General features: G+C 37.3%; 1 protein-coding gene across 2 annotated transcripts; it reads right to left on the reverse strand.

Annotated features, from left to right (window-relative positions):
* Positions 1 to 221: 221 nt before the first annotated feature.
* KBTBD8 (kelch repeat and BTB domain containing 8) lies at positions 222 to 12082 on the reverse strand. Of its 2 annotated transcripts, XM_014859321.3 has the most exons (4): positions 11986 to 12082; positions 11182 to 11392; positions 6168 to 7282; positions 222 to 3502 (listed from the first exon to the last, which is right to left on the reverse strand). In XM_014859321.3, the coding sequence occupies exons 1-4, from the start codon at positions 11999 to 12001 to the stop codon at positions 3039 to 3041; spliced, it is 1806 nt and encodes a 601-aa protein (XP_014714807.1). In that variant the 5' UTR covers positions 12002 to 12082; the 3' UTR covers positions 222 to 3038. The 2 variants fall into 2 exon arrangements, with proteins under 2 accessions (XP_014714807.1, XP_014714808.1); XM_014859322.3 differs by lacking the exon at positions 11182 to 11392 and having other exon boundaries at positions 11986 to 12075.
* Between the last annotated feature and the right edge of the window lie 1046 nt (positions 12083 to 13128).

Raw genomic sequence — 13128 nt, forward strand, 5'->3', positions numbered from 1 at the left:
AGAAAAGGAACAAAGGAATTACCAATATAAGTGAGCCTGCTTTAGAATTCAAAGAGCATTACATAAGGTGATGCTAACTAGTTCATTTTGTACCAGAGGCCCAATATTTGACAGATTAAAATCTCATTTCATTCCACTAGGACATAAGGTATTTCATGATTTCCTCCAAATTTTAATTCTACAAAACTCACTAGTCAGAGGTCAATTTACAACAACAGAAGTTTTCAATCAGAAAAGGTTTTATTATTATAAGAAACAATGCCATCAGGTAAAAATGCAAAAAATTGTGCAATTATGGCAAAATGTTTAAAAATATCTACACATTTGCCCCCAAAGGACTACAGTACTTACTACATACCTGAGCACTGAACATTGAATGCCATTTTAAACTGCTTCACATAGGGAATCTGATTCCTGGCAGATCACATCCACTTTTTCTCATGCACCAATGAAATCAGCTTAATGCTTAAGCATCAACTTTGTAGGATAACAAAAAAACAAAGATGGGAAATCAAGAATACAATTTCTACTTTCCTATAGCATAGTTATATCAAGTCCAGTTTCAATGTGTAAAAAACATATAGGAAAGTGCTACATACATTCTTCAAATGCAAAAATAAAGGTGAAGTGGGACTGGCATATGGTAGACCTATATTTTAATTCTTTAGTACCCATTGTGCCTTTTACTTATATTCGCATCATACTATGCAAATGTACCTTAAATATCTAAACACATACCCATACAGATTACTAATCTTAGTCTTCTAGGACTTCTTCTGAAATCATTTTAAAAGTGGCAAAATATCCCAGTTATATAAACAAATAGTTCTTCATACAAAATTCAATATATATTCTACTCTCATAGCAAATTCTAAACCTTGGCTTTGACACGCTATACTTAGATCACACCCTCAATATAAATTGTTATAGCAAAAGGATCAACTGTTGTGCAGATCAACAGAATAAATCTACTGTAGCATTACCCACAGTACATTGTACTCCTATATATCATCCGGCACATGAAATTACTAACACAATGTCCTAGTCATGTTTTCAAGTAACACATTTTTCTAAATAAATACAGAAGATTGTCAGGAAGTGGCAGGAAATCTTAGATATTCAACAAAGCTTTCAAAAATAAATTACATGAACATCTCTTGCAAAAGTTAGTTATTTTTGTTTTTTCCTCCCGTCTGCAATGCAACACTGTAAAGATGCTTCAAAAAAACTCGAGAGAAAGAAAACAGAAGATAGAGAAAAACTGGGGAGAAAAAATAGGCTATCTGTTAACAGAGTTATAAAGAGATGATAGACACACTATCAAGGTCAATAAGAAGAAACCACACATCTAGCTTCCCAAAACTAGACTTTAAAATGTTCATTCTGTAAATGCTGTCCACTTTAAATTCTGCTTCAGAAAACATTCCCTACTTGTAGAGGTCTAGGACAAGCAGTTTGGAAAGTTTCTGAAAAACGAGGTATGTGATGTGAAGAGGCAATGTTTTAAATTGGTGTCACAGTATCACATTACAATTGGTGCAAGAGTTTTAACACAAACTATGCCAGTTCGCCTTCTTTAAGAGAATCAAAATGTTCTAGTCCGGGACAGATTCTGTGCTATACTTATTCCTTTAGCAATTATTCTAGGCATAGTAAAAAATAAGTTACTCATCCAAATATCTGCCTTACGTGTTACAAATGACTTGGTTTGTCTTCACGTTAATATTCCTAACTGATTGTTAGAAACTCACCAGTTAAATATGAAAAGTGATTTATAATGCTATGGTTCTTTTCACTCACTCTTTTCCTTCTCAATCACCTTCAGCTAGAACAAGCTTTTTAATGTAAAAATATTCATCACTGTTAAGTGCAAAAAATGAAAACAGAAAATGAGGTTTTAATTGTCATATGTAACTTAAAAACCATTAAATTAGACCACTGCAGGAGTTTTATGTTTCCGGAAAATAGAATTTTAAAAGAAGGTGTACAACTTCACATTATGCTCTGTGCAGAAGAGAAATAAATTACCTTTCACTGTACCGATAATGACTTGACAGGTAGAGGATGGAAAAGGAGGTCAGGCAACAAAATGGCCTGTGTTAGTGCAAACTGAGTATAATGTTCTCACTACTCTGCGAGTGATCCAGTTAGACCAATAAGTGGCCATATCTTGCTATTCCATAAGTAGAGATCTTGTGAAATCACAAGAGTTCAACAGGTAAAATTCTATGGCCACAAAACTAACATACCAATTTAAAAGGTAAGCATAGGCTCAGACAATTTAAATCTATCTAGCTAAACACATGAATTAACTTATACTAGCACCAGCCACCTGTGAATTTGAGGCCTTTTCGAGATTGTTAAAAATGAGACAGTGTTAGCACGTGAAAAACTTAACAGAAAACTGCTACTTTAAAACTTTAGCTTAACTTAAAGTTCCATGGGAAATATGAAACAATCAGACCAAAAGCTTTTTCTGAGACTGGTTTTTCCTTCTATCTACTCTAATAACAGAACACATTTAAAGCTCAGTACACTTGAAAATGGTACACAAATATATATATTAAGAATGAGGATCTAAGTTCGTACTTCTCTGTGTCGGAGAGGTCACAGCTAAAGTCCTAGTGATATTGCCTCAGATTTTTACCCGTATTTAAAATAACAAGTCACATCAAACTAGTTGGGATGTCCCTAACCAATAATACCCTAACTGCTCTTATAAGAGTGCATAGTTGTCAATTCATCTGGTATCTTAGAGACTACTTATCACAAACTTCTAGAATGATATGATTACTTTTATACCAGAAAAAAAAAAATGCTGATAATTGCACTTTGTTACCTTTTGCTCAATGAAATGAAAACACCACAAGGATGAAAAGAAATCCCTCCCTTTGTTGTAATCTTTAAGAGTGCCCATTTCCACGTAGAGTGTAAACTCTCTCAGCTTTCTTAAATACTGACAGCACTTCTTATATCATTGTAAGACTAAGTTTCCTCAAGTGGGAGATGCCAGTAAGCTCTCTAAGGCCTGCTACTCATTAAAGGACTTTCTGAAGACACTGAGGATAGAGTTTAGCAACAGCACATTCAAAATGCCGGCCAAGGTCCCAGAGCCGATCCGGGGTCTCATACACTTTCATCCATTGGTCAGTGATGTCATCATATTGGTAAAGGGAATTTTTCCTGCTGGTTCTGAAGACGTGTTCTTCAACAGTCACTTGAGTAGCTCGAACAAATAAATGGAGCTTATTCTGGAAAAGTACCAGTTTAAGGTACGGATTTATGGACTCATCACATGGGAAGTCCTTCTTACGAGTCCATTTATTGAGCTCAATATCATAGGCTTCTACAGTAAACATGCGTTGATGATTTCCACAGGTTCCAGCTATGTAGTAGATAGAGTTCTTGTATACAGCCGCTAAGCCCTGGATTCTAGGCACAGTCATGGGGGTTAAAAAACCCCAGTAGTCTTTTTGAGGCTCATAGAAGAGGAAAAATTCTCCTAAAAAAAAAAGAAAACAAGAATATGTACATTGTCATGTCTCTTTTCAGTTTTATGTTGAAGACTAAAGAGCATAATTTTCCAAATATTTCCATTCTAAAATATTTCTTTTATAATCTCCAGAGATACACCAAATATGAGATTACAAGATAACCTAAAAGCTCTTCATTCCATGGTATGACACAACACATAATATTATAGTCAATCTAAATTTGGATGTTCATACTGGGGAGGTGTGAGGAGTTACTTTGGCTTGATGGCAGAATAGTAGTCAAGAGCTTGGTTCCATTTATTCTATCCAATTGTATATTTCAGAAAATTTATTTTAAGCCAGCTCTAAAAAAGCATTATTACTAATGCTTAGCCAGGAAGATACAAATATATATGTAGCTTCATCATAAACAGGCCACTATAAATTTGTGTGATTACTTAATTAGAAGATAGTACACGGAATTGTTCATATTTTTGTCCATGGGCCACGGACGTGTTTACCTTAACTGTCGCTATAATGCAAAGACAAGTGTTCAAGAGGGGAAAACGTGGTTTTAATAAGATAGAAAACACACATGTGGTTTATGGCATTGACTCTGAGTCACTTTCACTTCTATTTTGACAATAAAAGTGTATGCTGAGTCAGACTGTCAATATAAAAATGTCTGAAAGAATTAAACTAGTGAAGATTTGTGAGTTTTACTAATTATAACATTTGTATAAAATCTTTGTCAGAAAAATCTGAAACCCATTATGAACAGATTAATGATACTCCAAAAGCCACAGATAGTACAACAGAAGCTTCCAACTAGTCATGTCAAGTTTATTTATATAAAGAGGCTTTGTTTAGATTAGAAATACCTACTTCTAAACTGAGCTTCCCCTTGAAAACTGTTTTGAACTAGGTTTACTCTTATCTACAAATTTAACTGTCTACATAATAATAGTGACGCTTTAATTTCAATTTTCCTTAAAATAGCTTATTAAACCAGCTTTTGCTTGGACATCACTAACTTGTAACAGAATTCTTAATAAAAAAGATAGGAATTAAAACTTTCTAAAGTGTACCACCTCTCCACAAATTTCTTATAGAAAGATGACACACACAAAAAAGTTGATTTTTAAAATCTGAAGTCCACTTTAATAAATTAAAACCAATGATGGGCAACTAAGAAAACCCTCAGAGTCTCAGATCCTCTTATATAAAATGCAACCTCAGATTAAACAATGTTCATTCCAACTCTGAAGTTCTATTAATTCATTGTGCCTTTGCTTAATATTTACAATAAGACGCAATCTTTACCTTCCAATTGGGAGTCTTACAATTAATTCTATCTCTATCAACTAACTGGTTAACCAATAAGACCAAAATATAGAGAGAGAGTTCATCATATTGGGTGATATAACCTATCCAACCATACTCAATAGATTACACATCCATTCTTATATTCCAGTTTTCACCAAAACCAACAAACCCAAATTAAGCCTGTGCTTCTACTTAACTAAAATAAGGCACTAGAGACTACTACTACTACTACTAATTTCTGGAGAATCAATTTTATATTGAACTTCAAACAAACGGATTCAGGCATTTCTAGGAAATTTAAAGTCAAATAACGGATTTGAGCAAAAAACAATTAAAAAATATATAATTTGATAAGAGCTAAAAAATCACATGTATCTACACAGAAGTTGCCCCTTTTTCCTTGTTTTATTGAAGTAGTGTGAGGAAAATATTTCTATATAAGCAATTAAGAAGCAGAAGACGAATAACAATGCTGGTATTATCAACATTGCCTTCAACATTCAAGCAACTAAAACTTGTAAGAAACCAAACATAAGGAAAACATTAATTATCACAAATCAGAACTTTGGATCAAATGTCTTATTTACTCTCACTCGGTCACTCTTTCTACTTCTACTGTATCATCTTGCCAGAGTACTGATCTTCAATAGTCAAAAAAAAAAAAAAAAAAGCTAAGTATGTTAGATAGTCCCTCTTATAAAGGTAAAAGTAAAAAAAAAAAAGTGACATCAAAGTTTTTCACTGAAAATAATGTATTATGGAAGGCAACATAAACTGCAGTGAAATTAGAATCTTAAGACTGTAATTTCAAACTCTGTGTAATTAAGTTTTGTAAACTTTGTAATCATAAGGCTTACACAAAATTCTTTGGCAACTGAATAGTATCACTTCAGTTGATGCTTTGTTCTTTTTTATCTTTTAAACTAATCCCAAAAGTCCCATAAGAAAAGTAGTCACTACAATATCTCTTGATTATATATTATTGAAGAGTAAAAAAAGTTATGTTTCAAGCCTGCTTTCTTGTTTAAAGTCTTAAAAACAGCTCTGAAATAGTTTTCCCAAAATGCTGAACTATTATTTATTAAAGAAAGTTTTCAAAAATACTTATTCCACGTGATGTCAAAACTCAATGATATAAAAATCTTACAGGATCACTTTAGTAACTTAAAAATACCTGCCTTTTTTGATTGAAAAGTTTATTTTCTTTATAGGTCCTTTAAAGAACAGATTGTGCCAACAAATAGTTTATGATAAGAAAGCCAGAGGTATATCTCAATTAATGGCCACAAACACCTGTTTTAGTATAAATAAGTAAACTACAATTTGACCTGTTACCCTTTCATGAAACTAAATCACCTAGGTACCTACCCTGTAAAACATAGATCTTCTCTTTGTACTCCACAGCATTATGAAACTCCATTGCAACAGGCATTGCGCAAACAGTCGTCCAACGATTTTCTCTGCTGTCATAGCACTCCACAGATTTTAGTGAGTTTCTCCCATCACCTTCGTAAACACGACCTCCAATTGCATACATCTTACCACAGCAATACACCAGTTTGCAGCCTATTCTGGCTCTCAGCAAGGATGGTTTGGACAGCCACCTGTTGGTGGAATGGTCATACATCCAGAAATCATTTTCTGCCTTATGGTCGATGGACACCTCACTGCTGCTCGGCCTATACCCTCCTGCAATGTAGATGTCATTATCCGGTGATACAAGAATCCCAACTTCTCTTAGATCATTTGGTGGTTTGCATAGTTTAAACACTCTTCCTGTGACTATATCTAGACAAGGCACTGTTTGCTTCTTTCCTGAGTGTTTGTGGGCAGCGTCAAAACATATGATCATTTCAGACGCAGTCATTCCAAGTCGCTGTGTACAGCCATTGGTATTGGATGGTCCCTTTTCTACATAGCTTTTGGCTATAGCCTGTGCAAACTGAGGTGGAATTTTCTCTACAAAAGTATCTTCCATCAGAGGAAAACGTATGCATTTGGCAAAAATTTCTGGAAGGTGCACTTCTCTTTCATTCTGTTCGTGTTCAAACCATCTTACAATGCTTTCGTAAACATGCTCTTCTCGGTCTACGTTCAAATCATCACTGTCAAGTATACTTATCAGTTGGTCTTTTGTCAACTGGAGAAACTCTTGTTCTTTGGTGACACATAGAAACTTTTTACGAATGTATTCTTTTGATCGATCTCCGAGTTCCTGATGACCATAATGATCAGCAAAGATGAAGACCCCAATTGAATTTTGTGGGTCCAAATGACTGATCATATACTTAGCACATTGGTCTTGAATGGAAGGAATCTGGAAGATGCTAGCTGCAGTGAACAGGGCTTGAACATTGGCCTCTGTCAGAACAACTTTGGAGGTGTAGGCATAGTTCAACACTAAATCCATAGATTCAGCTTCAACACCGACTATTCGAACTTCTTTTTGAGTACTTTCTGTAAGGCCGCTAGTGAACATGGATCTAGGAAGGAAAGAGTGCTTACTATTACATGTGCGTTACAAATAAAAACTATTGTGGTGAATTTTTCAAAATATAAAGTTACCACAAAGATAACCTCCTGAAAGTGAAAAATATTTCCTAATGTGTTTCTTGATATTCTGAATGCAGATAAAAGTTGATCATCTAGCAGAAGGATTTACTTTGGCTAATCTCAAAAAGTGCATTCTCAGGACTCATCCACGTTGTACCAACTCTGAGAAAGGGAGAGTATACCTAATTAAAGCACACCAAAAGTGGCATGGAATATTCCAGGACACCTTATGTTCCTTGGAGACGCTATCCAGCTTCTGGTCAAGCTGCCTAAGGGACTTGAGATCTTAAATCACCAGACCAGTTAGACAGCTAAAGAGTAGGCAGAGGGTGTCAATGTGATACATTAGCATACAGAGACTGTCCAGTAAAACTTCTCATGTCTCAGTGGAAATTTACAAGGCAACTTGTGCCCAAAATATATCTTTAAAAATTTCATCTTAGAAGAAACAAGATGCTCTTTAGAAGTTCATCTCTACCTACTCCTTTTTATAACTATTATCTTTTGAATGCTTCTTTAATTATTTTAAGGAATATAAAGAACACCATTTCACTTATCCTTGGACATTTTGGAAATCTTTGCTTAAAGAAATATCCTTAATTTTCTCAGTTACCATATTTTACCTATTTATTTCTGTATATAAATAAAGATTATGGTAGGGCTAATATAAAGCCTACTTCAAAGGGTAGCTTAAGAATTAACTAATTCTTTGGAGATAATGGTTTTTTAAATCCCAGACTTTTGCCACTGAGACCAAGGTGGGTTTTTTGGTTTTATCTTTTTAAGATTTAAAATGTCTCTGCATTTATGGGACTTTCTTGGCCAAAACATTAAGTGGCCAAAACATTAAGTATCCAAAAGCTTGGCTCTTTATTTAAGTATTAGTCATTTACAAACATCATTTGCCTTTCTTTTCCCTCCTATAAGGTTTCTTTCTAGGCTGTTCTTCAAATTAAATATAAAAATCTAATCAAGAGCTAGCCCTGATGGCCTAGTGGTTAAGTTCAGCAAGCACCACTTCATTGGCTTAGGTTTGGCTCCTGGGCGTGGAACCACACCATTCGTCCGTCAGTAGCCATGCTGTGGCAGCAGCTCACACAGAAGAACAAGAAGAACCTACAACCAGAATATACAACTATGTACAGGAGCTTTGGGGAGGAAAAAAAGAAAAATCAAAAGTTACTTTAAAAGCCTTTTGAGAAAATGGCCATGTGCCCTAAGATACTTAATAGCTATCTATTGAAGAAATTGACCTAATATTGGTGATAAAGTTGATTATTCACATCCAGACCCCTCCTATTTTTAAGTGCCATGTTATGGAAAACATCCTTAAATGGTAAGATTTCCAGTCATTTTTGAAGTCTCCATCAAACATATGAAATTAATTTAAAAATGATATATGAGAAATAGTGGAGGCCTACAAAGACACAAGGACTCAGCCTGCTGCCTGGGTTAACCATCTTTGAACCCTAGTTTTACTTCTACAATGTAAATCTTAAGTTCAATATCACACGGGGTTTTTTTAATGACTGAAAACGATGTTCCAATGTATGAACTGGTTTTCAATTCAGGTGCTGAAAAACCCAGCTGTACAGCTACCAATTAAAAAGAAAAATAAAGCCCTTCATTAGGCACAGATTAACTCCCAATGGAGGACATTACCACATGGGAACTCCTATTGACTTGACTAGGCTGGTCTTACACACAGGAGCAGTGTGACACTTGATGAGTTCTCCTGTTCTAACAGATTCTTTCTGTAAACTCTATATAAAGTGGGAGCACACCCTCACACAAAATCCTGAGCAGCAAAAAATTCCTAATAATCATACAAATTTTAATTCGGACAAGTCACTGGGATCATGAAACAGCCATGCCAGATTTCAAACTATTCTAATTCTTCCACAAGTGATGCAAGACTTAGAAACTATTAAGTATGACCTTCTAGATCTCACATAAGGAGCAGCTCTGGTGCCAAGAAACTTCTGTGCAAAAACCTCTAACAAGAAATAAAAACCTAATCCTTAAGTTTTCTAGTCAAATATCTTTATTTGAATTCACATATCTTATCTTTAGAAAGTTTTCCAAGCATTTCCTAAACTTCTTGGAAATTAAGAAAATCTATTGTAGCACACTTCTTTTGAAGAGATTTGTCTGGGTCTTCAGAACTCATTTTAATTAAGTTTGATATTTAAATAATATAAGCCAGAGTATAAAATTTCAGTAAGATATAACATGTTCACTTTGAAGTTTCAATGGTTCTTAATTTTATTTTTACTATTCAAATGTAATATACAATAAAAACCTCTGAAAGGCAACTTTAAGGAAGACCCACTCTTGTCCCTTAAAAGCTATATAGTGACTAAGAAGCTTGGCTGTGGAATCAAATCTGGCTTCTGACACTTACTCATTAGACAAATGATTTGGTCAGCTCACAATCTTTCTGAGCCTCAGCTTTTTCACATGTAAAACGGGACTAACAACTGTGCAAAGACAGGATTGCAAAAATTATATAAAGCAATATATGTAAAGTAAGCTCAGCCCAGAGCCTGATAAATAGTAATTGTGACATATATTTAAATGCATAGATGACCCAAAGAGATCTAACGAATAGTCTGGATAAGTGAATCTCACCAGCAGTTTCCATTACCAGGCCAAACTTCATACCTTCTGTGAACAAGAGTTTCTTCTTTTTGATTTCCAGCTCACTGCCTCATGACGGTTAATACTTAATAGTCCAGTGACCTACCCTAGGCAAGTCTAAATGGTTACATCACAAGCATTAGACTGAAGCGACTATATTTAACCCAGTATTCTGAGAAAGAGGAATGAGAAACTACTGTCTGGAACACTACAGTGCTATATGCCCTATAAAGAGAAGCACCTTCAAAAGGAAAAAGCACGTTTAGAGTGTGACTGAGAAATTATTTCACTCTCATTCCTGCACCATTTTTGAATATTGAAAGGCTTAAAAAAGTGAGCGTTTGAAACAAAATGAGAAGTTAACCTTAAGCAGGAAACTGCCCTTATCACTGATCTTTTCTTAGAGTATGAAATTATTCTTTAGACCCAAGTCTTGAAATTTTACTTTTTAAAGTTTTATAATACACAAAGATGAATATAAATGAAAATGAAAACTTAGCTTAAAAATACTTCTGAATATCTTGGAAATAATCACTAGTCTAAGGCCTAACGCACACAGAAACTATATTCATTATTATTTTATTTCTTTTACCCCACGCATTAAAACAATCTATCCAATGGTAATTTGTTACTAAAGAACAGGCTACTATGTTTTAAACTCTAAAAAAGTTACATGCATTAAAGAAACATACATTATGGATAAATTTTTGAAAACAGTTCTAGATGAGCACTGTCCAATAAAAGTTTCAGTGATGGAAATGCTCTATATTTGGGCTGTACAATGTGGCAGCCGCTACCTACATGTGGCTACTGAGCACTTAAAATGTGGTTAGTAAGCCTGAGGAATGGAATTTTTAATTTTATTTAATTTTAAGTAATCGGAGTTGAAATAGCCACATGTGGCTAGTGGCTGCTATACTGGGCAGCGCAATTCTAGATTTTCTGGTCATTTACCTGAAACAAACGAACAAAAGCATATTCACTAACTTAAAAACCAACCTCCTGAATTCTGGAAGAATCCATCAAGTCAAAAACAAGGGCTTAATAAAATAGGGTCTATTATCTATTTCCAGGAAACTCATGGGTTTCATTTCACTGTCGCATCTCAATATAATAATCAAGTGGGCAATAGTGAGGGAGAAAGGGAACTCAGTGCAAATATCAACAGAAGTTTCTACCATCATCATACCTGAAGTAAGGGCTGATTGCAGCAAGAACGTTTCTATGACAGGAAAATGTTTTCCCGTGATCCACTTCCACTACAATGTCTGTCAACTGTCCTTCATCGTACATTACTTTGAGTTGCTTAAGAATACTGCAAGCATGGAAGGGGTCCATGGCATCGTTGGCTGTGTCTGAAGATGGAATCCCATTCGGTGTTGGGGAAGACTTACTTAAATCTAGGAGGAGAAAAATCGTACAACCACAAGAAGTTCGGAGCCAGTTACGGCGTCGCGGATTTGTTTGTTTGTTTGTTTGGCTTGTTTTTTTCCCCCTATAAAAATAGATGTATGTATACATACACCACCAAATGGGAGCGCGAGGTAGGATCTGGGAGAGAGCGAGCTGCGATGCAAGTTCAAACACCAGCCTGCTCGTCCGGGAGCCCGGCGAGCCCGATGCCGCGCTCGCGGAGGGACCGTGCGAGCAGAACATGCGAGGTGTCTGCGGCGACTCCGCCGAGAGCCGGAATGTCACAGCCCAGAGCGAAGGCAGGAGCCTCACGAGGGAAGCTCGATGGATGGCGGCCGCCAGTGCCCACTCAACCGCCTCCCGAACGGGTCGGAGAGGCGACGGGTACCCGGCCTCCCCATCCTTGTTCGGCCGGACCACCCACCGCCCTCCACGCCATCCATCCTCCTTCCCCTGATCCTTCTCCACTTCTCCATCCTTCTCTCCGACTCTGCATCACCACCTCCTCAGCTCGCAGCATGAGCCTGGCCCCCGGCCCACCTCCCCCGCAACACACCTCCCTAGCCACCACGCGACCCACCTGCCGACGCGGCCATTTCTCGACGGGGCCCCGGCTCCAGCTATTTAAAGAGGAAATGTCATTTCGCTTCTCTCTCTCCCGGGTTCCGGCTCTTCTAAGCTTGCCCTAGCCAATGGGGTGGCCCACGCATCCGGCTCCGCCCCTAGCCTCTGAATTCCGGGCGCCAATTGGCCACGAGGTGCGCACAGGTGCATCGGGAAATGTAGTTTTATTGCCCCTGCTCCCGCGTGGTCCGGGTCGGGCGGAGGCCCAAGCCGGGGATTCCTATTGGCTGGTGCTGGCGGAGGTGGGGAGCAGGGAGTCCGCCAGCCTGTGTCCGTGGAGCGCGCAGTGGCTGCCGGGAGAGGTAGTCTTCTGGCTGAGGAGAGCTGTCATTCCGAGGGGCTAGGTTAGGGAAAGCTCTTGAAGTGCGAATTTCCCCATTTTAGGCCTCTCTCCAGGCCCCTGGTTCATTTTTTTTTTTTACCTTGTTCTTCCCTAAACCTTCTGCCAATGACTAGCTTCCGGTATGAAAGCGGGCTCTGCGTGAGGGCTGTGAGATCAGAAAAATATGGAAAAGGACAGGAGGGCTGTTGTCCAAAAATGCGAAGGAAATCTGACACCCCACCCTGAAGAAAAATATCAGGAGGCCCAAAAGCAAGCCATCTCTGATGAGTCACCTGTGACACCCAATTGAAATAGCATCGCCTTGGCTGAGTGCTCCGGTTTCCACAAATTAACTTCGTCTGGTTACAACGGCTGCTCAGGATCTTTAACTCCCACTGATGGCTTGCTTTTCTCGAACACACAGAGAACACCTGTTCCACTTTTAAGTGCACGTGAACATTATAGAGGGATTTAAGATGCTTTCCTTTTTGCTCCTGTAAAATGGAGGGGTTAAGATAATAAGTAGTCTGGGATTTCCTTTGAAGAAATATTGGAGCGTGCCCTGAGCCTGGTCCCAGGGACGGTTACTGAAGCCCTGGCTCTTTACTTACTAAATGTGGGGCCTTGGATAATATCCTTTAACTCTTGAGCACTTAGCTCCTTCACCTGTAACATATGAATAACAATTCCATCTGCATCATAGGCTCCAAGCCTTTTGAAAGAAAACAGAAATTTTATGGTTGAAGTGTTTTGATTTACTTGTATTGTGTTTCTAGC

Source organism: Equus asinus, chromosome 21, assembly GCF_041296235.1.
Source record: "Equus asinus isolate D_3611 breed Donkey chromosome 21, EquAss-T2T_v2, whole genome shotgun sequence".
Classification (NCBI taxonomy): Eukaryota; Metazoa; Chordata; class Mammalia; order Perissodactyla; family Equidae; genus Equus; species Equus asinus.